General features: G+C 52.6%; 1 protein-coding gene and 1 long non-coding RNA gene across 4 annotated transcripts; one reads left to right on the top strand and one right to left on the bottom strand.

Annotated features, from left to right (window-relative positions):
* Positions 1-214: 214 nt before the first annotated feature.
* Positions 215-15,205, bottom strand: Mdfi (MyoD family inhibitor). Of its 3 annotated transcripts, XR_007234271.3 has the most exons (6): positions 14,941-15,205; positions 13,518-13,604; positions 7,385-7,567; positions 4,332-4,559; positions 567-1,014; positions 215-467 (listed from the first exon to the last, which is right to left on the bottom strand). XR_007234271.3 is itself a non-coding variant. In XM_085679248.2 (5 exons), exons 2-5 carry the CDS (start codon positions 13,591-13,593, stop codon positions 758-760), a joined length of 744 nt encoding a protein of 247 aa, XP_085535374.2. In that variant the 5' UTR covers positions 13,594-13,604; positions 14,941-15,205; the 3' UTR covers positions 215-757. The 3 variants fall into 3 exon arrangements, 2 of the variants coding, with proteins under 2 accessions (XP_085535374.2, XP_048301377.3); XM_085679248.2 differs by having other exon boundaries at positions 215-1,014; XM_048445420.3 differs by lacking the exon at positions 14,941-15,205 and adding an exon at positions 13,818-13,836 and having other exon boundaries at positions 215-1,014.
* On the top strand, positions 14,033-22,539 carry LOC146890689 (uncharacterized). The gene is made up of 3 exons (XR_014998211.2): positions 14,033-14,571; positions 15,359-15,515; positions 21,155-22,539. It is a non-coding gene; the product is annotated as an uncharacterized LOC146890689 (long non-coding RNA).
* Positions 22,540-24,871: the final 2,332 nt, after the last annotated feature.

Here is a 24,871-nt window from a genome sequence, read left to right as displayed (position 1 = left end):
CATCTTGCTGAGGGAGTTCTGGGACGGCAGACACAGGTTTCTAGAGCCATCTTTTATGTGGACTCTGGGGATTCAAAGCCAACTTTCATGCTTTTGTGGCAGTGTTTTGCCTATTGGTCCATCCGAGACCGCATACAAGGTCCTGGCGGGAAGTACTGCCTTTCAGCACTTATACCCTTACGTTTTGTCACAGGTCCCAATGAAAGTGGAGACAGAACAGACAAACATCTTTATTTACAGCAACGAATAGCACAGACCCTCTACCCGCCCCCGCTTCCAGTCTTACTGTCCCCTGTCCCACCCAACCCCACCCCAAGCCCCATCTTCTTGGGTCACTGTATGGGTCAGGCTCCTACAAGAGCCCAGCAAGTGAGCTGGGGAGGAGGGTAGGGGCTGACGATGGGCCGGGCAGGTGTCTTTTCACATTTTCTGTCTTCCGAGCTGGGGTAGCCGAGGGAGGCTGACACCTGGAGCAGAGGTAGAGAAGGACATAGGCCTCCCGTTCCTGCCCCTCCCCTGCCGTTCACAGTGTTCGGAGTCCTGGCAGCTAACCGGTTCTGTCTTACCAGGTTCTAGACGCCATGTTCCTGGTCACCCACCGAGGAGAGCAGGCTTGTCGGTAACGGACCTGTTCCGTGGCTGAGATGGCTCCTCCGGCCATCCCACCTTCTCACATCTGGGCTGGGATTCTGAGGGGGCCCTGGGGTCAGGGGAGGTGTCAAGCTTCGTGTGGCAGCTCTGGGGCTGCTCTGTGGCATCAGGAGGAGAAGCAGAGCCCACAGCACTCCATGCAGATCTCTAGGCAGTCTGCCGACTCGCAGCAGGCGTCCACAATGCCACAGTCCAGGTCGCAGGGCAGGTCGCAGTCGGCGCACTCGCCGGAGCCGCAGCAGCAGCAGCAGAGGCAGGAGTCCTCGGAGCTGCAGGAACCGCACGTGGCGCAGTCCAGGACGATGTTGCAGAGTGTCAGGAACTCACAGAACAGACACGACAGGATGCAGTGGACGCAGCAGTCTGTGGGCGGGGGCAGGTGAGTCAGAGACAGGAGCAAGGGAGCCCCCGCCACAACAGTCCAGTTTCACCTAGTGTCTGGAGTCCCCATCGCCCCAAGAAGCAAATGAAGCTAGTGGGGATCCCCAGTTTCTTTATAGGCACAGGAGATGAGTAAATCAGAGTGGGAACTGAAGGGAGCACAGCCAGTCTGCATTGGGAGTATTTTTTCCCCCTCTGTAGCTTTGGAGTCGGTCCTAGAACTCTCTCTGTAGACCAGGCTGGCCTCAGACTCACAGAGATCTGCCTGTCTCTGCCTCCCGAGTGCTGGAATTAAAGGTGTGCGCCACCACCGCCCTGCGGAGTCCCTGTCTTAGCTGCGCTCTGATTATGTATTTAACCAAGTGGGTGAAGAGGTGTCACAGAACCTAAGTTCTGTGTAGGAAGGACACTCGCCTAAGCCTCCTGTAACAACTTTACGATGTGGACTGTAATTAGCCCCATTCTACAGATGAAGAAACTGAGGTGCAGATATTAGCCATTTAAAGATGTAGCCAAAGGGCTGGGGATTTAGCTCAGTTAATAGAGTGATTGCCTAGCATGCAGGAGGCCCTGGGTTCAATCCCCAGGACTGTAGAAACTATGTGCACATGTAATTTCTGTGTTTGGGAGACAGAAGCAGGAGGATCATCCTCAGCTACTTGGTGAGTTGGAGGTCAATCTGGGCTACATGAAACCCTATCTCAAAAAATGAAACAAATAAACAACAATATACAGTCCAGCATTCTGCTTGTCCCTCACTCACTGAGTCCCCTACTCTGTCTTTGGTTACACCTCACCAATCTGTTGTCTGTCCCAGAGCCAGGAAGACCTTTAAAACTACAGGCTAAAACCAAAAAACAACAACTTAACACAGAGGCTGCATTGGATCCTGCTGTGCTCAGAGCTCTCACAGCCGCCCTCAAGGGGGAGAAGCTGAGGTTCCAGGTGGGCCTCAGGCCTGGTGAGCTGTCTCCTGGCTATGCGGCGCCTTCTCCTCTGTCCGTGCTGATCTGCTGAAACTCGGGCAACACACAGCCAAGCGGGTACCTCTCTCTCTGCCTGGGATAGTCTCACTCCTTTCTTTCCCTACTTCTCCAAATGCCATCTCCAGCAGGCTCCCCTGGAGGAGCAGAACTCTCCAGAACTCTCCTCACCCTGGCACACCCCGCTCGCTGCCCTCCTGCATTCTCTGTCTTCCTAGCTCTGTCGTGGGCCACTGCACAACAGGCTGTAAGTAGATGGTCGCATCACCCTTGCCAGGCGGTGGTGGTGGTTTGAAAGAAAATGACCCCTGAATGGAGTGGCACTACAGGAGGCGTGGCCTTGTTGGAGGAAGTGTGTCACTGTGGGGGTGGGCTTTGAGGTCTCTTGCTCAAGCTTCCTTCAGTGGGGCTGTCAGTCAACTTCCCGTTACCTGCAAGATGCCGCACTCTCGACCCCAATACCACATCTACTGCACGCTGCCATGCTCCCCTTCATGATCACAACAGACTGAACCTCTGACACTGCAAGCGAGCCCCCCTTAACTAAATGTTTTCTTTATAAGCATTGCCGTGGTCATGGTGTCTCCTTCCAGCAATAGTAAACCCTAAGTAGACACAGGTGCTGCCAGGGCGGTCACCTTGGTCTGTTATGGTCACAGATGTGTCCCAGTCCGGACTGTGTGTACAAGCTGAAGTTGCACAGGGCTGTAATCCCAGCTCATGGCAGGCACGGGCAAGATGATCAGGAGTTCAAGGTCATGTAGTAGGTGCCCAGAATGCACAGCGGTTAATATTTATTTCTTGCACCGCTGGGAGTTGAACCCAGGGCCCTGAACATGCTAGACAAGTGCTCTACCACCTAGACACTTCTCTCCCCTCTTCCCCAGGGTAAGTCAGTTAAGTGAATGACTGCCTGTCACAAAATACTTCGGACAGAGTCTGCTCCCAGGGGTGAGAAGGTTTCAGAATGCCTTACTTAACAAATTCAGGGATGGTGGGGGGGGGGCAGGGCCCTCCCTAGAAAGATGGCTCGGTGGTTAAGAGCATTTGCTGTTCTTGAAGAGGGCTTGGGTCTGATTTCATCCAGTTCGGTTCTTAGCTTCTACATGATGACGCTCAACCATTTGTAATTCCAGTTTCTGGGATTGGAACCCTCTTCTGGCCTCTGAGGGCACCAGGTACACACAGGGTGTACATACATATGTGCAGGCAAAACTCTCATACACATAAAATAAATACATATTTTTTTCTTTTCTCTTTTGGTTTTTCAAGACAGGGTTCCTCTGTAGTTTTGGAGCCTGTCTTGGAACTATCACTTGTAGACCAGGCTGGCCTCGAACTCACAGAGATCTGCCTATCTCTGCCTCCGAAGTTAAAATAAATAAATCTTAAAAGCAACAGCAATAAATGCACACATTGAATCCCCCAACATGAGCAGGGCTGCGATCAGGGCTATGATCAGAACTACAGATGATCCCATGATACCCGATGGGGCAAGCAGATGGCTGCCGGCTCTGTGATGTCGGAGCAGAAAGCAGCTGGGTATCTGTTCTGAGAAGTTCTGGCATCCCTTGCTGAACCTTGTGCCTCCACCCCCCCCCCCCTCACAGTTCAGCATCATTTGACGCTCTCCTTTTGCTTTGACTAAACAGATGGTCCACTCCTAAAGGAATTTCTTTTTTCATTTTCTCTGATGTTGGGGATGGAACAACACCATCAGGGTCATGTGCATGCTAAGCATGTGTTCCACATGCCCCTGGCGGAAATTTTCTGATTCTGGAAATAAAGTGGTGTAAGCTGGATCAGCCCAGGTGGCTACATTCCTTGTTAAGGTAGGCCTGAGGGAGCCGGTCTGGGACTGAGGTCACTTCACCGCCCAGTGTGCTTCTCAAGGTGCCAAGTTGAACAAGGCACCAAGGGCTCCTTAGAGCCAGGCTCTCGCACCCTCGCATCAGCCTTCCCCGTGGCTTATGCCCAGCCTCTAGCTGTTTGGGCCCCAAGGATGATTCGCTGGAGGCTGGAGGTCTCCCTTTCTAAATACAAACCCCACAACCATGTGGAGGTAGGAGGACACCTTGCAGGAGTTAGCATGTCAGTCCCTGAGTGTTGGACGGTAGGGGTGTGAGCCACCACGCCTGGTTTATTGCCGCTTGAGACAGGGTCTTGTTACATAGCCCAGGATGGCCTTGATCCTCCAGCCTCAGGAGCCAATAGGCAGGAGGCCCTGAGTCCAACTGAGCCGCGCACTTCTCAGCCAGTAGCTGGGGCCGCTGCTGCCTGTCTGCGCATGCGCACGCGAGATGGCACGGGTCTTACCTTCCTGTGCCTGGAGGGGGACCTGGGAAGTTGACCGTGTGCTGCCTTTGCTCTTCCTCCCAGTCTGGCTGCCCAGAGATGGGTGTGTCTGCAACTTCCGGTGGGCCTTGGGGCCTCCCGGGGCACCGTTCCCCGCATGCCCGGCACTGCCCAGTTCTGAGGGGTGGCTATGGTCGGAGCCGTTTGGCAGTAGTGGGGTGCAGCCTAAGGGGATCCCTTGAGGCTGGCCTGGAGAGATAAAGAGAAAAGGTGGTGACGGAAGAGAGGGTCACCCTCTGATGATCAGTCTGAACCCTGCCAGTTCACTCTCAGTTTCACCTCCTGCAGCGAAGGCAGATATGTGTCCTTTCCATGGAGAAACTGAGGCCCGGAAAGCAGAAATGACTGCTAGCCCACAGGGACATCGTGGAACAGCCACAGACTGGGGTTCAGTAACTCCCATGGCAGTGCTCAGTCCGGAGAAACTAAAACCAAAGGTACAAAGCAGGGGTACCTGAACCCCACTTTCTTACTCCACATGTAATCTGTCCTCTTGTCGGTAGGGTCGGGGAGACATGGTCGGCTGGGGTTGTTGACGATGGCAGTGAATCAGTTAACCTTCACCTTGGCCTCTGCCAAACCCCCAGCTGTTTTCGCCCTTGGTGCTGCTGGTGACTTATTGGGAACATCTGTTTGGAGACGCATGCTTGGCTCTGGATTGAGGGCCCCTCGTAGCAGCCCCTTGATCTTCTGCTTCTTGCCCTCAGCCCTGCATAGTCCCGCCCTGCCCTGCTACTGTGGGCAGAAAGAACTGAGCGGCTCCTGGTCTGGGTGACCGGGGTGGGGGCGGGACGGGAAAGGAGAACTGGTAGGGAGAGCCTTCAAAGGCCACTTCTCTTCCTAAGCTAAGCAATCAGTCTGAGCCTGGTGATGCCCCAAGCCCTCAGAGGCTTTCTAGATCTCATTCTGAGGATGCTCAACTGAGCGGCTTGGCACGAGTCTCAGAAAGTGAGGGTACCTGTGTGTTATGCTGGTAGGGGAGGTAAGAAGGGGTCACACGAGGTCTGGGCCTTGGCTGCTGAATGCCTTCTGCAAACATGGGTGCTTCCATTCCCTTAGCAGGGCCTAAGTGAGGAGGGCCTAGTCCTCACTTCTACAGCCTGACTTGAGGATTTACATTCTACAGCGGGGAGATATGAGGAGGCCCTAGGTGCTCAGGAGAGAAGAAGGTGGCCTCAGTGCACATATGGACTCTGGGGGCTGGACGCTCGTGTGTCAGCCAGTTATGGTTCCCTTGAATACTCACTGTGTGCCAGTCAGTCATGGTTCCCTTGAACACCCACTGTGTGCCAGTCAGTCATGGTTCCCTTGAACACCCACTGTGTGCCAGTCAGTCATGGTTCCCTTGAACACCCACTGTGTGCCAGTCAGTCATGGTTCCCTTGAACACCCACTGTGTGCCAGTCAGTCATGGTTCCCTTGAACACCCACTGTGTGCCAGTCAGTCATGGTTCCCATGAACACCCACTGTGTGCCAGTCAGTCATGGTTCCCTTGAACACCCACTGTGTGCCAGTCAGTCATGGTTCCCTTGAACACACTCACTGTGTGCCAGTCAGTCATGGTTCCCTTGAACACTCACTGTGTACCAGTCAGTCATGGTTCCCTTGAACACCCACTGTGTGTCAGTCAGTCATGGTTCCCTTGAACACTCACTGTGTGCCAGTCAGTCATGGTTCCCTTGAACACTCACTGTGTGCCAGTCAGTCATGGTTGAGAACTGGGAAACAAACTGCTACATCCACACAGTCACTTCTCAGAGTGGCAGCTAGTTAACATGCTTTGAGTGGGTATTGGTGTATGAGACCTTGTGCCAGAGTGATGTCTTTAAACATTCTAAGCCATCTCTTATTGGCACATTTCTTGAGGACCAGCTGGTATAATTCACAAGAGATTCCACAGCTAGGAAGTGGAGAGAGGAGACTGGGAGGATAACACCAATGACAAGGTGGAAACAGAGGTGTCAGGCTGGGGTTGGGGCAAGGCATGGCTGGGGCCTGCACCTGGCAAACAGGAGCAAAGCCACGGGAGTGGCTAGGCCTGAATCATCCTGGCTCCAGAGAAGACTGCTTGAGCCTTTGGCCAGTTTCACTGTCCCTTGCCCTGCTGCCTAAACATGGGTTCAGTGGCCAGAGGGAGGGAGTCTGTGGTGAGCCTAGGGCCCTGGGAGGCACTGCAGACACAAAGCTCGCCTGTGGCCTCGGCTGTGGGGTGGCCAAGGGGTGGGGGTGGTGTTGAGTCACAGCGCAAACACTCAAAGCCATAGACACAGGGGTGTCTGTCCCACTCTCGCCTGGGCCCCCTCCCTGTGGCCATGGCCATGACCTCCTTGTCTCAAGTGTGTGTGTGCACATGTGTGTGCACGTGTATGTGCGTGTGTGTGTACAGAAGGCTGCTTCCAGGCTGTCCAGTTTGGCCCCAGATGCCCTCGTTAGAGGTGCAGGAGGCACATTATTTATGCCAACACAGCAGGTGGGCACAGCAGAATGAGGCCAGAAGATTGAGTGCCAGCCTTGTGTCCTGGTTGGTCTGGGTCTGTGCCTTAGTTTCCTCATCTAGAGAATGGACTTGACAAGAGCTGTGGTGATGTCTCTCTATGAAAGTACTCGAACTCATTCAAAGACGGAAAATCCGCTTTGAGACACTATCATGGAAGGCAGTAGATGCTTATTACAAAATACTGTGAAGACCTCCAAACAGGTCTGGTAAAGATGAACTTTGTTCTGTCCTCCCCAGAGCATCTGGGTGCTCCCCTCCTTCCTCTGCACCCAGGTCCTGTCCTGAAGGGTACACTGCACTGTGTTTCAGCTTCTCGCCCTGCCCAGAGCGCCAGTTCTCTCTCTCGGAGGCAAAGGACGCCTCTTGTCCTGCAAGCTCAAGCCGTGTGTCTGGGAGCCTGGCCTCACAAGGCAGAGGCAGAGAGCTGCTGCAGTGTACTCCTGACGACACCGCGGTTGGATCTCCTTGGGCAGCCCCACATGTTGCCACCCCAGACCCTAGTTCCCTGGTACTCACACGTCACAGCTTCGGTGTGAACATCGAGGTCAGTGCTGTTCAGAGCCCGGTGAGTCCCAGGACCACTGTCTTGTGGCATGGAGGGTACCACCTCCTCTGGGGAGCCCTCTTCTGATGATGCGTCTGCAGGGTGAGTGAATCCTGCTGCTACCTCCAGCCCAGGGAGGAGGGGCATGGTCTGGGCTGGTGAAAAAAACAGATGATGAAGGATTGTTTCCCTGGCATCCTCTGTGTGCCCAGGCCCAGGTCTGACCTCCAGGCCAGAGCCCTCAGTGAACTCCTTACTTCTGGTCCCTTCATGAGTCAGTCAGCTATCACCTTATCTGGCCGCGGTGTTTGACTTCTAAATGGAAGTTTCTGAATCATACTTCATATGTGTGCATGTAAGTGTTCCTGGGTGAGTGCATACATGGAGCAAAGAGGAGTAGGGAGAGGAGAGGCACACGGTGTAGGAGAAAACAGGCAAGCTGTTCAACAGCGGAGCCAGAGAGACAGTTATGGGGACTGACAGGCACTACAAGGCAGATGCCAAGGAAAGGGAGTTCAGGAGATTGGGTGGGGAAGGCGGAGATCTAGTGATGGGCTGTCTAGGACCAACAACAAAGTCAGCCATGAGGAAGAAAGACAAAGACTACACAGGGCCTGGGCAGACCGGGGCAAGAAGCTGCTCAGACAGGAAGAGGGCAGATGCGGAGAAATTGGGTCAGAGAGGGGATGCTGGCATGGGAGAGGAGAGAGAGAGAGAGAGAGAGAGAGAGAGAGAGAGAGTGTAACCTGGGGGTGAGCAGCAGGGAGGGGCCCCAGGCAGGAAGAGAGGTCAGGAGACAGCCAGGAGCGCTGGGGAAGAGGTGAACCACAGTTCCATGTAATTAGAGTGGCTCTGGGCAGGGTGGGTGGAATGAGGGAATGAGGCCACCTTCAAACCACAGCGCCCTTGGCAACAGGACTAGAGCCCCTTGGGCTCCCAGGAAAGGACAGGGATGCGTGGTGTCTGAGAACCCACAGCTTCAACCTCTGGGTAAGGCAGGGGCCCCAGTTCTGACAATTTTGGCTGTGCTATGCAGTGGGATGGCAGTGGTCTCAGAGCATGGTTCTCTACCTGTGTCTCCCTCATAGTTCCCATGCTGGGAGAGAGAAGAACTAGAAGCAGGAGACTCTGAGAGAGGCAGACGCCAAAGGGCAGGGCTCTGGGGAGACAGGCTACACAGATGGGGAGGAGACCAGCAGAGATGGGGAGGGAGGGTACACAGATGAGGAGGGGGAGGGAGGAGAAAACAGCAGAGATGGGGAGGGAGGCTACATAGGTGGGGGAGGGGAGGGGGGAGAAAGCAGCAGTGATGTCCAAAGAGAAGAGATCAGAATCCAGCCCACCCTGTACACACCAGGAAGGGATGGAGACAAAGGAAGGTACTGCAGATGAAACAGGTTCCTTTACAGAGAACACAGACAAGCTTCCATAGATGTCTAGGCTGTCTTCAGATGACAGCCATGGGCGGAGATAAACAGAGCCATCCATGGAGATGTGGGCACTTGGATCTGGAAATCAGAAGCCGGAAGTAGGGCCTAGGGGGGACTCCCGTGTCCAGCCACCTCACTGGCTGCTGAGCCCGAGGCCCTGTTAACAGCCCCTAGTTCTTCTTGGCCATGCAGACACAGATCCCAGAGGCCGCCTGGGTAGCACACAGACTGCAGACCCAAGCAGGCATGCTTCTGCCTGCCCAGGGCAAACCACAGGCCTCATCAGCAGATAGGAGCTGGGGCAGAGTAGGAGGTGCAGGAGGCCAGGAAGAGGACCGGGCAAGCGCTCAGTGAAAGCATTTGTTTGACATGAAAACAACAACCCTGGCTGCTATTCCCAGCACTGCCAAAAAACCCAAAACCCCAAAACAAAAATAAACAATGCTAGGTCTTTCACCCCGTGAGTGGTACCAATGGGGTGTGGTTATCACTCACCTATAATCCCAGCACTTGGGCGGTGGAAGCAAGAGGATCAAAAGTTAAAGGCCAGCCTTGGCTACAAAGCAAGTTCAAGGCCACTCTGGGCCTCCTGAGACCAAACTCTTAAAACAAAACAAAACAAAACAAAACTTTAAAGCCAAGAGGTGGCGGCAGCACCTTTAATCCCAGAACTCGGGAGGTGGTCTCTGTGAGTTCAAGGCCAGCCTGGTCTATAGAGTGAGCTGCAGGACAGCCAGGGCTCTTCTCACAGGTTTACACTGAGAAACCTTATCCCAACAAACAAACAAAAACAACAGAAAACAAATTTTAAAAGCCAATAGGAGTGTGTGTGTGTGTGTGTGTGTGTGTGTGCGCGCGCACACACACACGTTTGCACCGTCAGGAGGTACCCTGGAGAAGGCAGTAGCCACTGAGTCTTAAACCATCGTGGGGGAGGGGTGCTTGAGAAGAGCAATGGGACCAAGACCCCAGAGCCACAGTTCGGTGGGAATGAGGGAGCGCATGCCGTTCGGTGCTACTGAGGTTGGGAGCCTGCAACAGCAGCTGGTCATTAAAGGCCCTTAGCTTCCCAGACTTTCTCCTGAGGTCACAGAGTGCACAGTCCTGTATTGACAGAGCCAGGAGTTCTACTTTTTTGGCCCCCAGGGCTTGAGAAGGAGAAAGACAATAAAGAGGGTTTAAGGTCATGGGAGTCCCCTTCGCTGTCCTTTTCACACAGGTGTCTCTGCTCACAGTCACTACAAGGCTGCGATTGAACAAAAGTCTCCAGAGAGACCAGACCGTGGCCTGAGGGCCAAGTCCGGTGGTTCAGTCTGGACGTAGAGGGGCAGACCTCCTGAAGCTAGGAAGGTCACAGTGGGGGCAGAGGAGGGAAACAGGCCAGCAGAACAGGGAGGAAAGGGCGGAGTCAGGAAGACAGCTCTGGAGATGCTGCCCCAGAGGACCTGGGCCCCAGGACGTGGCTGGGATGGAAGAGCCAGGGCACACGTGGGCTGAAGACTCCCAGACTGAGAGGCTAAAGAACCCAGTTTTCCCTCTGTGACCAAAAGACTCCTCGTCCTGCATGGAGAAGAGAGAGAGCATCTCGAAGAAGACTCTCCTGACGTGTGAGTGTAGGAGCGTAGGAGCGTAGAGGAGAGGTGTGGCTGGGACAGGCCAAAACCTGGCTGCCCACTGGATATCTCTGTCACCCATCTGACCAGAGTGACATCACTATTAACTTACACAGTGAACTCAACATGCTAGTGTCCTGCACCTCTGGGGTCCCTTCAACACGTGCTCCTCCCTAACAGGGGGTGAGGCTCTGGTCTGCGTGCCTCTCTAGAAAGAAGTGGAGAGAACCTATTTAAATTCACATGCTCCATAGGAAAGCTGGGGAGACTCACTCCAGCAGCAGGGACCTCGCGGATTCCCTCTGTCTGTCATCCACCAGATTGGGGGATGGTTCTTGGCCAGGAAGGAAGAGGAGAACCTCTTCCAGGGGGGATGGGTTCGCTTCAAGCCTGGCCAGTTTCCATGTTCTAGAGCTCCAAGCCCGGCCCCCAGCATTGTCTTTGTGGACAGTGGACCTGGGCTCCCTGTACCTTGGGCTATGACTGTCTCTGGAGAGAGAAGCTCAGGACCTCAGGCCAGAGAGTGGTGGGGATACCTCCCAGTCCCTCTCAGTATGACTAGACACTCAGGGCCTCTGTCACACAAATTTAGTCAATGTACAAAGGTCTTGTATTCCAGGCACACTCGCCTGTCCAGGCCCCTGGGCCATCACAACAGCTTCTGGCCAGACTACCTGTGCTTCTCTAGTTCCTCTTGACGCCCCCCGTCCAGCTGCAGCCTCATCTCTTTCTCCAGAAAGCCTCCTTTGACACCTGTGATATCAGAGTGTCCTCTGCGCAGCCTGTTACCAACAACTTGGCAATGAAGTGCTAGTTTCTGCTGCAAACTGGCCCCTTGTCTGTCACCTTCCCTGGGCAGGTCTGCACGTCTGTGGCTGAGTGCTGGAGTTCAGAATGGCTCAGGTTTGGGGAAGAAGAACGAGGGGCCACATGAGGGATTGTGGGCAACATCTGACTTTGAACCCAAGGAGACCAGAGCTGGTGGGCTATTTTGACGTCCAGTGAGCGAGGCCCGGGCCACGAAGGAGGACTGGAGAGGATGTGAGCCGCTGGCTATGTTCAGTCCAGTTGTTTTATTTTAGGTCCAAGGGCTCCAATTCCCAGGAAATTGAATTTAGAGCCATGGGTAGAAATTCGACGCCCCAGTGCTAGGCAGAAATCTTGTGGGTTAGGGAGCCAGGCTCTTGGGGCTCTCAGGAATGGGCGGGGTAGAGGCTAGGGGGAGAGTCCAGAGTGTGAGTACTTGGCACCGGCCCTAACCACAGCTGCCCTGAGTCCTCTTGTGCCCTCCCTGTCTGTATCTTGGAACCCTGAAAGAGGAGGCATGTCACACCCTGGCTGTCCTGCCAGCAGCTTCCACACTGGGGACAGTGCTGTGGCCTCTCTGTGCTGTGAGCTCACAGGGAGCATGGAAGGTTCTGCTCTCAGGGTCAGGCATCTGTGGGGTTCTGGCTGCATCTTCTGCGGTTTGGGCTTCCTGGGTAGCAGGCAGAACAGTACAGGACAGGACAAGTGTTACAAAAGCCACATTGTCTGGCCCAGTTCAGACTGGGGAGGGGGCTTGCTGGGACACTGGGGCCTCAAATTACAGCCCAGGCCTAAGCCTTCCCGGCAATTCCCCCTGGACTCTGCGGCCTGGGCCTGTCTTGAGCACACGTTGCTCCCCTCCTCTGCCATTGGGTGGAGAGCAGGTCAGACAGGGGAGAGGGGTCTTGGAAGGAGATATTGGAGGAGAGAAAAACTGAATAAGGGAAGGAAGAAAGCATGGAAAAGTGGGGGTGGGAGAGAGGCCAAGAGAGACAGAGACAGTTCCCAGACATGAAGGCCTCCCAGCCCCCAGTTTCCCACTGTCCTTCCAAGCCGAAGGAGCCAGGTCCTTGGAGAAGCATCTTCCCTAGAAGTCTAAGTAATTGTATCAAGGACTCTCCCAGAACAGGGACTTAGGGCTGATGAAGACAAGAGCAAGCACACACTGTCTCCATTGGTCAGACATCCCTCAGGTTTTGGAGCCCCCACCTCTACAGTTGTGAGGGACCAGGCCAGGAATACAGGCAGCTGAGACCATTCCCCAAACAGACAAACCAATTAGGGGCTCCAGGCTGGGTGTAGGGCGAGGAAATTGAGGCCAGAGAAGGGGAAAGGACTTGTCTGAGACCATGAGGGGCTTGAGGTCCAGCCTTGGATCTTCATTACTGAGACAGTCTGGGGAAAGGGAGAGTTTGGGTGTGAGGAAAACAGAGCCTCTGGCTGAGCCAGAATAGGGTTTTAAGTCAGAAAATCTGGGCCTACACTTTTGCACCCCGCCCCCTACCCACCCCGACTCTAACGGAATCTGCATCTCCATAGAGGTGCCTTCAGTATAAAATAGTTTTAGCCTTGGAGGACAAGGGACTAGGAAGCTAGATTGGGAGGTCCCCACACAGCCTTCCTTAGTCTGTAGGGTCCTGGGAGAATCAGAGGAGTTTAGCCTCTGAGGTGGGGGAAGGGGTATTTTACTACGTTGGTAATGTGTGTATGTGTGCCACGCTGGGTAGGGACTGGGCGGAGGGAACCGCAGCTGGCAAGAGGGGGAAGGGGCCAGGTTCGTAGTCACTAGTTGCTGAAACAAAAGTTTGCAGAAAGCGCTCTGCTTAGTTTGGGGGAAGGGAAGAAGAGAGACTCAGACGCCACCCCCCACCCCCACCCCCCGCCACACACCCCGCCTAAGGCCCTCATAAATATTTACACACTGGGCAGAAATGGTTGAGACACAAATCCCAATATTATGGGCAAACGCCACGGTGTGTGTGTGTAGAGCTGGGGCTGGGGGGAGTTAGAGCCAACTCTTCTCAGCCATGGCTGCCTGCTCCGGGCCCAGTTTCCTCACCCTAGCCCTCTACTCCCTTCTACTCCCCTTGGACCGGGTCCCCAATACTCAGACTTTTCACCCTCACTCCCACCCAAGTTCCTGGGAGCTATCCGCCCGTGTGTCTGCTAGAGAACTAACAACCCCACCCCCCAAAAACCCCTGTTAGTTTTCCACCCAACTCCGGTCCATCTTTGCTTTCCATTCCCTCTCCTACCTGGGTCCGGGGTAGCGCTGGGGACTCCATGGGGCGCGTCGCACAGAGCAGGGCACTGACCGCTCACCTGGGACATCGGCCCGGGACCTGGAGAAAACAGCGCTCAGCGGGCAGGGCGGGCCTCCCCGGGTGTGCGTGGGGAACCGGGGACTGATTGGGGTGCCCTAGCGCAGACTCGTGCAAGCTGTGCTCCCAGGCAGGTCACCGCGTGGACCCCGCCATGCGACACCTCGGTGTCGCCCGCGCCCCCTTCCCGCTCACTCGCTCTTGGCTCCCATTCCAGCGCCAGCTCGCACCCACCTATCGCCCCTTCCTTCTTCCTTTTCTCTCTCTCTCTCTCTCTCTCTCTCTCTCTCTCTCTCTCTCTCTCTCTCTCTCTCTCTCTCTCTCTCTCTCTCTCTCTCTTCAGCCCCCTCGCTCCTCCCCTCTTCCCCGGCCCACCCTGTCCCCGCCCCCTCCTCGCTGGCTCGCCCCCCACGCATCCCCTCCCCCGTGCGGGGCTCGTCGCTGCCAGGGCAGGACACGTCTGTCCGCGGGGCGTCCGAGGCCCAAGCCCCCACAGGAAGCCAGCTCGTCTGGTTTCCTCTCCTCGCACAGAGCCAGGGGCTCCAGTCTCCCCAGATCTCCGCCTCCTCAGGCCGGGAGGACCTCGCGGGTTGCACAAGGGGCCGCGTGTTTTCCTTCGATCTTAAACTTTGCAAAAGTTTCCAGAATATCAAAAGAAAGAAGTCACTATCAAATGTCTGAATACTACTAGCCCACAAACTGCGTTGTCCCAAAGATGAGAGCAACCTAGTTCCTCTGGTGCCCTTTGTTCATGTCCTTGATTTCCACTAAGAAGCTGGGCGCCTGAAGTTCGGGGATTAACCCGCCAGAAACTAGACCTCCGGGAAATCCAATTGGTGTCTCATCAGCCTCCCCTATCCCATAGCAACCAGAAGCATCCCCAGTACCCTGCCATCCCCGCCACCTGGACTTGGGAATTCGTTTCGGGGAAAGGACTGGTCACTCAGTCTTTGGGCTCCAGACCGGCACCCCAACTTCAAACACGAGGGTGAGTGTAGAAAGGGGTAAGGAGAGGTCAGTCTGTTGGCCTGGCTGGAATTGTAAACTCTGACTGTGGGGAGGGATTGTCACTAAACAGGGTATGTGTGTGTTGGGGGGGGGAGTTCGGAGACCCCCAGAGTGACCCCAGGACGCGATTCCGAGAACTTGTGGGCAGCCCGGTGGGGCTGGACAGGGACCCACACTGGTCCTGAGCTGCCTCAAGCCCGGCGTCTGAGTCGGTACCATCAGGGCTAATTAGGGAGGCGGCGGCGCCAGGCCACCTCCTCCCAGCCCGCGTTACAACCGAGGGAAGCTGGGACGCCAGGGAGGGACCTTCCGCCACGGTCGTCTCCCAGTCCTCGAAGTCACTACTTACAGCTCTCGTAGGTCTTCTGGGCGCCGTCGGGGCCGGGACCCGCGTGGCCCCCACGGCGCCCGCAGAGCTCTCACCACCCTCGAGCCACGTCCCGGCGATGGACTGGAGGGACAGCTCTTGGAAGGAGGTGGGACGGGAAGGGTCCCACCCTGGATGCCTGGATGCTCGCCGCGGGTGTGTGTGGGGGTCTTGGTTCGGTTCCCCAGAGCCCTCCGAGATCAGGCTGCTCTCTGGGTGAGAGCTTGGGTGCACTCCTCCTTCCTGGTACGGGCTGAGTCACCGCGACGCGCCCGCGGCTTACAGGGCTTGGCGGCTGCTGCATTCTTCCTGGCTTACCTGAGCCGGTAGGCTGGGCCTCATAAGCAGCTCCAATCTCCCGCTGGCTTCAACGCCCTACCTTTAAGTTTTTCTGTTTCAGATCAAGGCCCCTGGAACTAATGCAATCCTTCCTACTGTTTCCATGTCGGCTGTGGGTTGTGAAAGCCCTGGTCAGAAGTCTCTGCATTGCTGCAGCGCACGCACACTGGTTACAGAGGTGTGCTCCCTTTGAGGACTCAGCCTGCCGGGAACATGTGGTGCGTGAACTTTTTCTTGTTGTTGAGGCAGCTTTCATATAGTCCAGGTTGGCCACAGACTCCTGTGTGCCAGTAGTGACCTTGGACTTCATAGGAGTCTGCTCCTACTTACCAGGTGCTGTGATGACAGGCCACCACAGCCGGCTTATGGGGTTTTAGGGGTGGGTTTCCTGATCGTAGCCAGCACTCCTCCAATTCAACTGCATCCCCACCATGAACTTTGTGGTATGCTATCATATTTGAATAAGAAGCATTTCGGTGAGGGAGGGGGTTCTAGGTGAGACAGGGTCTCATTATGTAGCCAAGCTGGCCTGAAACTCCTGATCCCCAGCTGCAGCGTCCTAAGCATTGGGGTTACAGGGGAGCACCACTAAGCCCACCTTCACAGACTTGTTTATTACCACTATATTGTTTTTAGGACACTCACTATGTTGCTGTGGCCTGGAACTCATTATGTAGATCAGGCTACCTTCAAACACTTGCTTTAGCCAGGTGATGGTGGCGCACACCTTTAATCCCAGCACTCAGGGAGGCAGAGGCAGGCGGATCTCTGTGAGTTCAAGGCCAGCCTGGTCTACAGAGTGAGTTCCAGGATAGCCAGAGATATACAGAGAAGCCCTGTCTCAGAAACAAAGCAAAACAAGACAGCTCAAACACTTGCTTTGCCTCCCAAGGGCTGGGATTAAAGGTGTGTGTACTTCCGACTTGTCCCCTCCGCCATGGCCCTCTCCTTGCCCCCTTTAGCCGGTTCCCTCTTTATTACATTGATGCCACTACCCTCTCTCTTCCCTAGCTTCCTTCAGATCTTTTTCTTTCCTCTCATGGTCCCGTTCCTAGAGTTTCATCATCTATACGTACATAGTTATACAAACATATACATGCACGGTCCCACACATATAATTTAATATATATTACATATACATATAAAAATTTAAATTCTCAATAAGAGAAAACATGCAAGATTTGTCCTTCTGTGTCTACTCTATTTTGCTTATTTCCAGTTTTATCCATTTTCCCACAAGTGTCCTGGTTTTGCTTTTCTTCAGGGCTGCCTAGAATTCCGTTGCATATGTGACCTGCATGCTTTAACCCACTGGTCTGTTGATGAGCAGTACAGCAGTAAACATGAACGTGCAGGTGTCTCTGTGCTAAACTGACTTAAGTCCTGCAGTGGTTTAGCTGGGTTGTATACTAGTAGAAACTCGTTTTCCGTTTTTTTTGTTTGTTTGTTTTTTGTTTTTTGAGGTATCTCCACATGGAATTCCATCTCACACAGATCTGCAATCCCCCCCAGAAATAAGGGGGGGATTGCCTGAATTATTCTTATTTTTTTGTCATTTTTTTTCCTTGACGATACCCATTCTGACTGAACTGCCGTGAATGAGATTGGATGCCATTTCAAAGTCTTCACCTGAGCCGAATGCCCCACATAGTCTGGTCCTGGCACTCTCTTCCTGAAGGAGATGACCGGGTTGCCTGGGTAAATTAGGGGAGGCCAAAGAGGCATACATACCAGGTGGTAACAGACACCCCCTGGAGCTAGAGTCTCAAGCCCTTGTTAGCTACCTGATGTGGGTGCTAGGATCTTACAGGGAAGTGAGAGCTCATGCCCAGGTCCTTGCCTGCCCACCAGCATGAAGTGTGTCTGTACAGGGAACAGTATACATATTCTAATCATATAGGTGGGGAATGAGACACCAAGAGGGGAAGGGCTTGACACATGGTAGCTTCATGTGGGCTCCAATGTTTCACTAGCCCCCACCCCCCCAGAGCCCTCTAAACAGTCAAGATGACAATAAGCCATTGTACAGGCTCTGTAGCCTTCAAGCCTTCTAAAGCTGAGCAAGGCCCTTCCCAGACTGCCCTCCAAGTCTTTCTTAGTGTACCCGTAAGCCTGGCCACTCCGGTGGGGCCACCCCTCTGTGTCCAGCAACAGTACCAGTCTTCTCCACTTCCTGTCTTAGACAGAGGTCAGCCAGTTGGTCTGTATGCTGCAGCTGGACCACAGCTGTGGTCTCTGTGCCCTAGAAACTGAAGATAGGACACTGTCTGTGTGAGGTAGGATCCTCCCAGATGAGGGTCATGTAAAGGGGGTGTGTTTTGTTTTGAGGCGAGATCTCACCATGCTGCCTAGACTGACCTCCAACTTCTCAGGTCAGCATCCATTTAGCTAGGACTTCAGGCATGTGCCATAACACCAGGCAGGGTGGAGAGGTTGTTTGTGTGTAGTAAGGGGAGGCTGCTCTGTAGGAATTAACAATTACTTTCCAGTTCTAACTGTGCATAATGGCGTCTGCCTGTAATTCCAGCCCTCAGAGTGCTGATGCAGGAGAATGGTGAGATCCAGGTAAGCCTGGGCTACATAGGGAGACTATGTGTCAACAAGCAAAACAAGCTGAGCGTAGAGGTGAGAGCCCTCTACTGGAAGGTAAAGAAATAGAGGGATCAGGAGTTCAAGGCCTCAGCTATTTCCAGCTGAGAAAAGCAATTTCCAGACCAGCCTGGGCTACATGAGACCCTGACTCAAAAGAACAGTGAATATGGGTAGGAGAGATGGCTGAGTGAGCAAAGGTGCTTGCTTTGCAATCCTGACAATCTGAGGAAATCTATGGAAAAGTAGAAGGAGAGAACTCAGCCCACAAAGTGGTCCTCTGACCTCCACGCACACAGCGAGGCATGTGTATCCTCTTGCTTTTGTGTGTAGCACATACACAATAAATAAACAGATAGGTAGATAGATAGATAGATAGATAGATAGATAGATAGATAGATAGATAGATAGATAAACACACCAAAAGACCACTGCTCCCAAACCCCTCCTTAATGCTTAACTCTGGATGTGGAATCACACACCTGTAATAATTCCAGCAATTGGGAGGTTGAGGTAGGAGGATCCCAAATTGGAAGCCAGCCTGAATATCCAGCAGGACTTTGTCTAAAAGAAGCCAGCACAAGATATGTGTCTTGTTTGGTAAAGTGTTTATTTTGCAACCACAGAGCCCTGGATTGCGTCTCCAGCACATAAGCTGTTTGTGGCAGTGCACACCTAAAATTCCAGTCCTAGTTCATGTTTTTCATTTTCTTTTGTTTTTATTATTTATTTTTTTGTTTGTTTTGTTTTGTCTTTTGAGACAGGATTTCTCTACATAGCCCTGACTGTCCTGGAACTTGCTCGGTAGACCAGGTTAGCCTCAAACTCACAAAAATCCACCTGCCTCTCTGCCTCCTGAGTGCTGGAGTTGAAGGTGTGTACTGTCACCAATACTACCAATACCTGGCCTGTATTTTTCTAGTAATATATAATGTCAAATAATTTTTTATGTTTATTGTTTATATATCTTCTTCGGTGAAATGTCCGAGTCTCATGTCTAGTGGTTCATTGTTTTATGAATTGGTTTTGAGAGTTTTTGTATGATTTAAAGAATCGTGTGTGTGCAGTGCACCTATGCATGCACAGAGGCCGACGGAGGACACCAGTGTTCTGCCCTGTCACCTATCCTGTTTTCTTGGGTCAGGTCTCTCACTGGACATGTAGCAACAGACGACAGCTAGCAGACCCAGTGATCCGCCTTTCTCTGTCCCCACAGCACTGGAGTTACAGGCAGTATGGCTGTGCCCACCTTTTTATGTGGTGCTGAGGATTTGAACTCAGGTCCTTAAGTTTGTCCACAAGCATGTCGAGTCGGCCTTTTATCAGATACGACTTTTGCAAATAGTTTCTTTCAGTCTTGTCTTCTTGACAGTTTTTTAAAACTTTAAATCAGGTCTATCACTGATTTCTTTCATGGCCATGCCTTTTTTGTGATGGCGTCTAAAGAGTCCCCGTCACAGCTCTTACGTGGTCCTTCACATACAAATTATCGCAACATTCAACAGTCGCCCAGTAGAGTGCACGATTCAGTGGGTTTTGTTACATTACATTATTGCTTTAAATTGCAGTTAAAAAAACAAAACAGATACAGAATTTTTTCATTTCAACAATTTTGAAGTGTCCAACTTAATTGGAATAATTAAGCCCCTGATATTGTACAGCAACATGTTTATAAAGGTTTTCATCACCCCAGACAGAAACTCTTTAAATATTAAACAGTAACTCCCTGTGTTAGATTGAGAGAGAGAGAGATCCCAGCCTACCAATCTTAAGTTCTTTGGCTGTGGACCTATCATCCTGACCTGCTTGCCCGTCTTCACATTGTTTATCCCTCTGGACAAACCGGAATCTACAGCCGTCATCATGAAAGAATGTAGTATAAGCTGGGCGGTGGTGGCACAAGCCTTTAAACCCAGCAACTTGGAGGGCAGAGGCAGGCAGATCTCTGTGAGCTCAAGGCCAGCCTGGTCTGCAGAGCGAGTTCCAGGACAACCAGGGATGCATAGTTAGACCCTGTCTCAAAAAACAAAAACAAACAAACAAAACCCAAGAATGCAGTATAAAGAGCACAAACAAACAGAGCAGATCTTCACGGGCTTCACAGTGGTGGAGATCTTCCTAACTCATGGGAGTGCACACACACGTTTCCCCATTGCCACAAATTACAAGGTCGAGTTTACCAGACGGGGGGAACCACTGCAGTGGGCAGCGTGTTGGAGCACATGGGATGAACCTCACCCTGGGGAAACCACCTTCAGCCTCATGGGGCCGCCCTGCCAGGTAAGCACCTGGCAACAGGGCATTGCTCCGCCTGAAGCAAGCATATGCTACAGCCAGTCTTGCCTAACCTCCTGGCTGTAATTTTTCTGGATCCCGTATCCCTTTGGCAGTCCAATGATAGCCACAAGCTGTCTCTCCACAATCTTTCTCTGCAAGGAAACAGCATTTCCAGCACAATTCTCGGAGGTCCCTGGACTCCAGAAAGCCCCATGGAATGACATCAGAGGCTAGGGAGAGGGACTCTGGCCACCCCTGTGTCTCTGTCCCCTGTCAGCTGGGTTTTGAGGGCTTCTGACATTAATGATAGAAAATAGCAATGAAAAATACATGGACAGTAGGTTGAGTTTGGTAGTGAGAAGAAAGCACCTCTAATAGTAGAGAGAAGAAGACAGGACTTCAGGATCCGAGGGAGGTGTTGGGATTAGGAAGGATGGGTGTAGCCCTGGGTATTCGTGAACTTGTTTTGGGGTCACCTTGCTTTACCCTGAAGCAGTCAAGCTGATGTGTGCCGTCCCCTTCCACTAAGATTACCAGAGTTTGGGGTTCCTTTCTGCCTTGGATCTTGCTATAAGAAGCCGTCAGTTTTCACCTTTATCATGTGATGTTTTCTGTATCAATCAGGAAAACAGAAACTTCAAGAAGAAAAGCTGTGTCAAGGGTTTGACCACAGGGCTAGGAAGCTGCTTGAGCAGGGACCCACACTGCTAGGCAGCCAGATGCAGAAGCTGGCTGTCACCTGCAGTCCACCTGCTCATGTGCCTGTCACTGAGCATCAGAAGTCACTTCCCCAAGCAAGGAAGGGCCCCCTCCACCTGGGGTCTTCCTGACCCTCACTAGCTCGCTCCATGGGGAGGGAGTACTGGGAATGCAATGTTGGTTTTTAGCTCCGTAGAAAATACAGAGGGAAGAAAGGAGGCTGAGTGCTTTAGGGGGAAGCTACAACCCCCTCCTTCTTCCCCCAACCCCACCTCTCTCTCTTTCCTCTCAGAAGCTGTGTTTGAACATGACTACCTCCCAGTGCCTCACTAGAAATGGATCCATGGTTTATAAGCGCAAAGCATGACATTGCGAAAGACAAGACGCTGTCTCATCGGCTCCACTTTCTCCCACGGCTACCCCCAGTGTTGAGTCAGTGCCCACTAAGGATGCTCTCTCTGATGGCTCAGTCCTCTCTCCAACAGAGAGAGCCTGTGTTCTCTGCCTTTTATATCCAGAGATGTCAGAGTCCAGAGAACCCGGACTTAACTCCACCCGATTCAGCTGCCATGACTTGCCCTCCCAGCCAGCTGACTCAGCACTGCCCGCTCCCTGCCACGCCTCCCTAGCCGGTGCCGTGGCTCCCAGCCATGTTGCCGATGTCTCTTTCATGTTTCTGTGAGCTTTGGGATATGAGGCCAAGAAAGGCTGACTCAGACATGACCTCTTCAAGGCCGGCAACTTCCTCCTGCTCCGGGAAGCAGAGTATCCTGCGCCTCTGCCAAGAGGATCGCGATGGAGGTCAGAGAGTCTGGCGATTCGCGCATGCGGTGGTTAGGACATGCAACTGTCCTCACAAGGAAAGTGGGGGAGAGGCTTAGAAACGGGGTCTATCTCATGGATACCAGAGCACCCTGGTCTTGATCTTCCCTTAGTCACTAGACTCCTTGACTTTTGTTGGGGGCCTCTAGGCAGACCTGCAGGATGTCCTATTTACTAGGACAACAGGAAGTTGTCAGGTCCCCAGAGCGCGTCACTCAGTCTTTGCAGCTCTATTGACAGTGTAGAAAGAAGGATTCTTTGTTGGGGAGCTACACTCAGAACTGGAGGATGTCCAGCAGCATGCAGGACCTCTGCTCAGCAGTAACATTTACCCAGGAACCCTCTAGATACGGAAATAAAGACACCTCCGGGCCGGTGAGAGGGCTTGGCAGGTAAACGCACGTGCTGCCGAGACCGACAACCTGAGTTCCTTCCCCGGGGGAAGGAGAGAACTGACAACAGCCAAATGTCTCAGGGAGCAGGGGCAAAAGCTCTCCTGGTTAGGGAGTCCCGACCCCAGAACACCGGGCATGAATGTATTGAAGATGCTCAGTGTCCAGGAGAGAGTGGCTGGCAGGGAATTCAGGTCTCACAATGTAAGATCCTGCCACTAGGCTGGGGAATAAGAGAGCTTCGGGCTAAGGCAGGTGAGTGAACAGCCCCCCAGGAGGCAGAGAAGCAAACTTCATAGCCAGAATTCCCAGGTCTTGGCGTTTATGAGAGAAGCTATCCCTTCAGACTTTAGTTTCCTTACTTTAAAATGAGGGTTCTGATGGTACCTGTGTTACAGGACTTTATTGAGCTCTAAAGTATTTCTTTAAAAAAACATTTATTTACTTTTAAAGATTTATTTCACTTTAAATTACATGTTTGTGTGTGTCTGTGTGCGGGTATGTACACGTGAGTGCAGTGTCCTCATAGGCCGGAAGAGGGCCCTACATTCCCTAGAGCTGGAGTTACAGGAGGTTGTGAACTGCCCAAGGTGGGTGCTGGCAACCAAACTCGGGTCCTCTGCAAGAGCAGTGTGTGCTCTTACTTACCGAGCCATCTCTTCAGTCCCGCGAACAATTTCATGGAGAAATTAAGGTTAGATCTGGCAGTCCACGTGTGCCACACTGGCACTCAGCAGGCAGAACTGGGCAGATCACAGGTTTGAGGCCAGCTTGGTCTGCATAGTGAGTTCCAGGCCAGCTTGACTTACAGAAAAATACAGAATGAGATCTTGCCTCAAAAACCAGATCCTCACATAGCAGGGTGGGGACATAGCTCAGTTGGTAGAGGACTTTGCTAACACGTAGAAAACTCTGGGTTGATCCCCAGAGTCACCTAAACCAGGGTGCTGTGGTTTGTGCTTACAATACCAAAACTAGGGGCATGGGGGTGGGTAAAGGCGGGAAGCTCAGAAGTTCAGAGATACCCTTGGTTACATAGGGAGTTTGTGGGCAGGTTTGGTTTATCCTTGGCTGCTCAGGCGAGCTGTCCAGTCCTCGGCCCCCTGGTGGTGGCAGGAGCCTCTGAGCTCCTCACATGGACATGCTCTGCGGCAGTAAATAAATTAATAAGGAGTTTTAATTTGAAAAATGACACAAAACCAAGAAAGGATTGGGAGACTTAGCTCAGTGGTAGGGCACTTGCCTGGCAAGTGCAAGGTCCTGCATTCCATCCCCAACATTGGGAGAATATAAAGGGGAAAGGAAGAAAAAGAAAGAGAAAAAGAAAAGGAGAGGTCCAGAGAGATCTCATACACATGCCACAGTCCGTTCTCCCACTAACGTCTGTTGTAACGCATGAACCAGCGCTGGCACATCACTGCTGACTAAAGCCCCACTTACTTCACGGTTCCTTAGCTTTGGCCTAATGTCTTTTCTCTGAGCTAGAATCCTGACCAAGACATCTTATATTTACCTGCCAAGTCTCTCCCTTCCCCCTCCCATTATTTTTATTTTTTAATATGAGTGTTTTGCTTGCATATATGCCTGTGCACCATGTTCATGCCTGATGTTCATGGAGGCCAGAGGAGGGTATCAGATCCCCTGGAGCCGGAGCTACAGATGGCTGGGAGTTGCTGTCCTAGCTAGAGCCACTACTGCTGTGATGAACGCCATGACCAAAAACAACTTGGAGAAGAAAATGTTCGTTTGGCTTACACTTCCACATCACCATTCATCACTGAAGGAAGTCAGGATGGGAATTCAAACAGAGCAAGAACCTGGAGGCAGGAGCTGATGCAGAGGCCATGGAGGAGGTAATGCTGCTTACTGGCTTGCTTAGTCTGCTTTCTTATAGAACCCAGGACCACCCTTGGAGGGAATACCCACACCAGCCGTGGGATGGCCCTCCCCCATAACTCTCTAGCTAAGAAAATGCCTCACAGACTTGCCTACAGCTTGACCCCATGGGGGTATTCTCTCAGCTGAGGCTTCCTCCCCTGGGATAACTCAGCCGTGTCAAGCTGACACAAAACCAGCCAGAACAACTACCAAATGTGTACAGGGAATTGACTCCCAGGCCCTCTGGAAGAGTAGCCAGCACTCTTAATTGCTGATCTATCTCTCATGGCCGCCGCCAAGTCTTGTCAGGGCCTTCTTGGCTGTGACTATGGTTCTAGTTTCTCAGATTTTTCTGACTTTTGCTGGTCTGGGAAGATCTGAGAAGAAATTAGTGAGCACTCCTATTCTAGTGAGGTTTGCTCTGTGCTTTCCTCACGATTGACAGGGGTCGTGTATTCTGGGGAGGAAGAGTACAGAGGCCAGCTGTCATTCACATGATGTCATAGTGAGAGAACACTCCATGAGTGTGATTTGGGGCTATTATACTAACCTGATTAGTCTCCGCTGTAGAGGGACCTCCTCCCCTCTGGACTCAAGTGTTGGAAAGGGGGCCAGCCTTGAAAAATAGCTTTCAGGGCACACTTGAAAAATGGGGGGCATCACAGAGCTGTGGAGATGGACTAAGTTAAGAAATGTAAGGCCTACGGCTGAAGCTCAGTGGTAGAGCTCTTGTCCAGCATTTAGCAGGTCCTTGGTTCAATTCTGGCCAACACTGCTCCATATATGATGGAAGGGTGAGGCTTTATGACACATGTTTGTAATCCCAGCAGTCGAGAGACAGAGATAGATGCCAGAAAGCTATAAGGCCAGTTTGGTCTACATCATGTGATCCAGACTGCCCAGGGTTACATAGTAAA

The sequence above is a fragment of the Myodes glareolus genome, chromosome 18 (genome assembly GCF_982192425.1).
Source record: "Myodes glareolus chromosome 18, mMyoGla1.1, whole genome shotgun sequence".
Taxonomy (NCBI): Eukaryota; Metazoa; Chordata; class Mammalia; order Rodentia; family Cricetidae; genus Myodes; species Myodes glareolus.
The sequence above is the reverse complement of the archived record's forward strand: the minus strand, read 5'-3'. Positions and strand labels throughout refer to the sequence as shown.

Bases quoted from the DNA above. Each gene is read 5' to 3' on its own strand.
- Mdfi (XM_085679248.2), bottom strand. From the start codon at position 13,593: ATGTCCCAGGTGAGCGGTCAGTGCCCTGCTCTGTGCGACGCGCCCCAT. The intron at 4,560-7,384 runs GTGAGTACCAGG...TTATCTCTCCAG, and splicing joins TCACACCGAAGCTGTGACGT to GCCAGCCTCAAGGGATCCCC. The intron at 1,015-4,331 runs GTAAGACCCGTG...CCCCGCCCACAG, and splicing joins CCCCCTCCAGGCACAGGAAG to ACTGCTGCGTCCACTGCATC.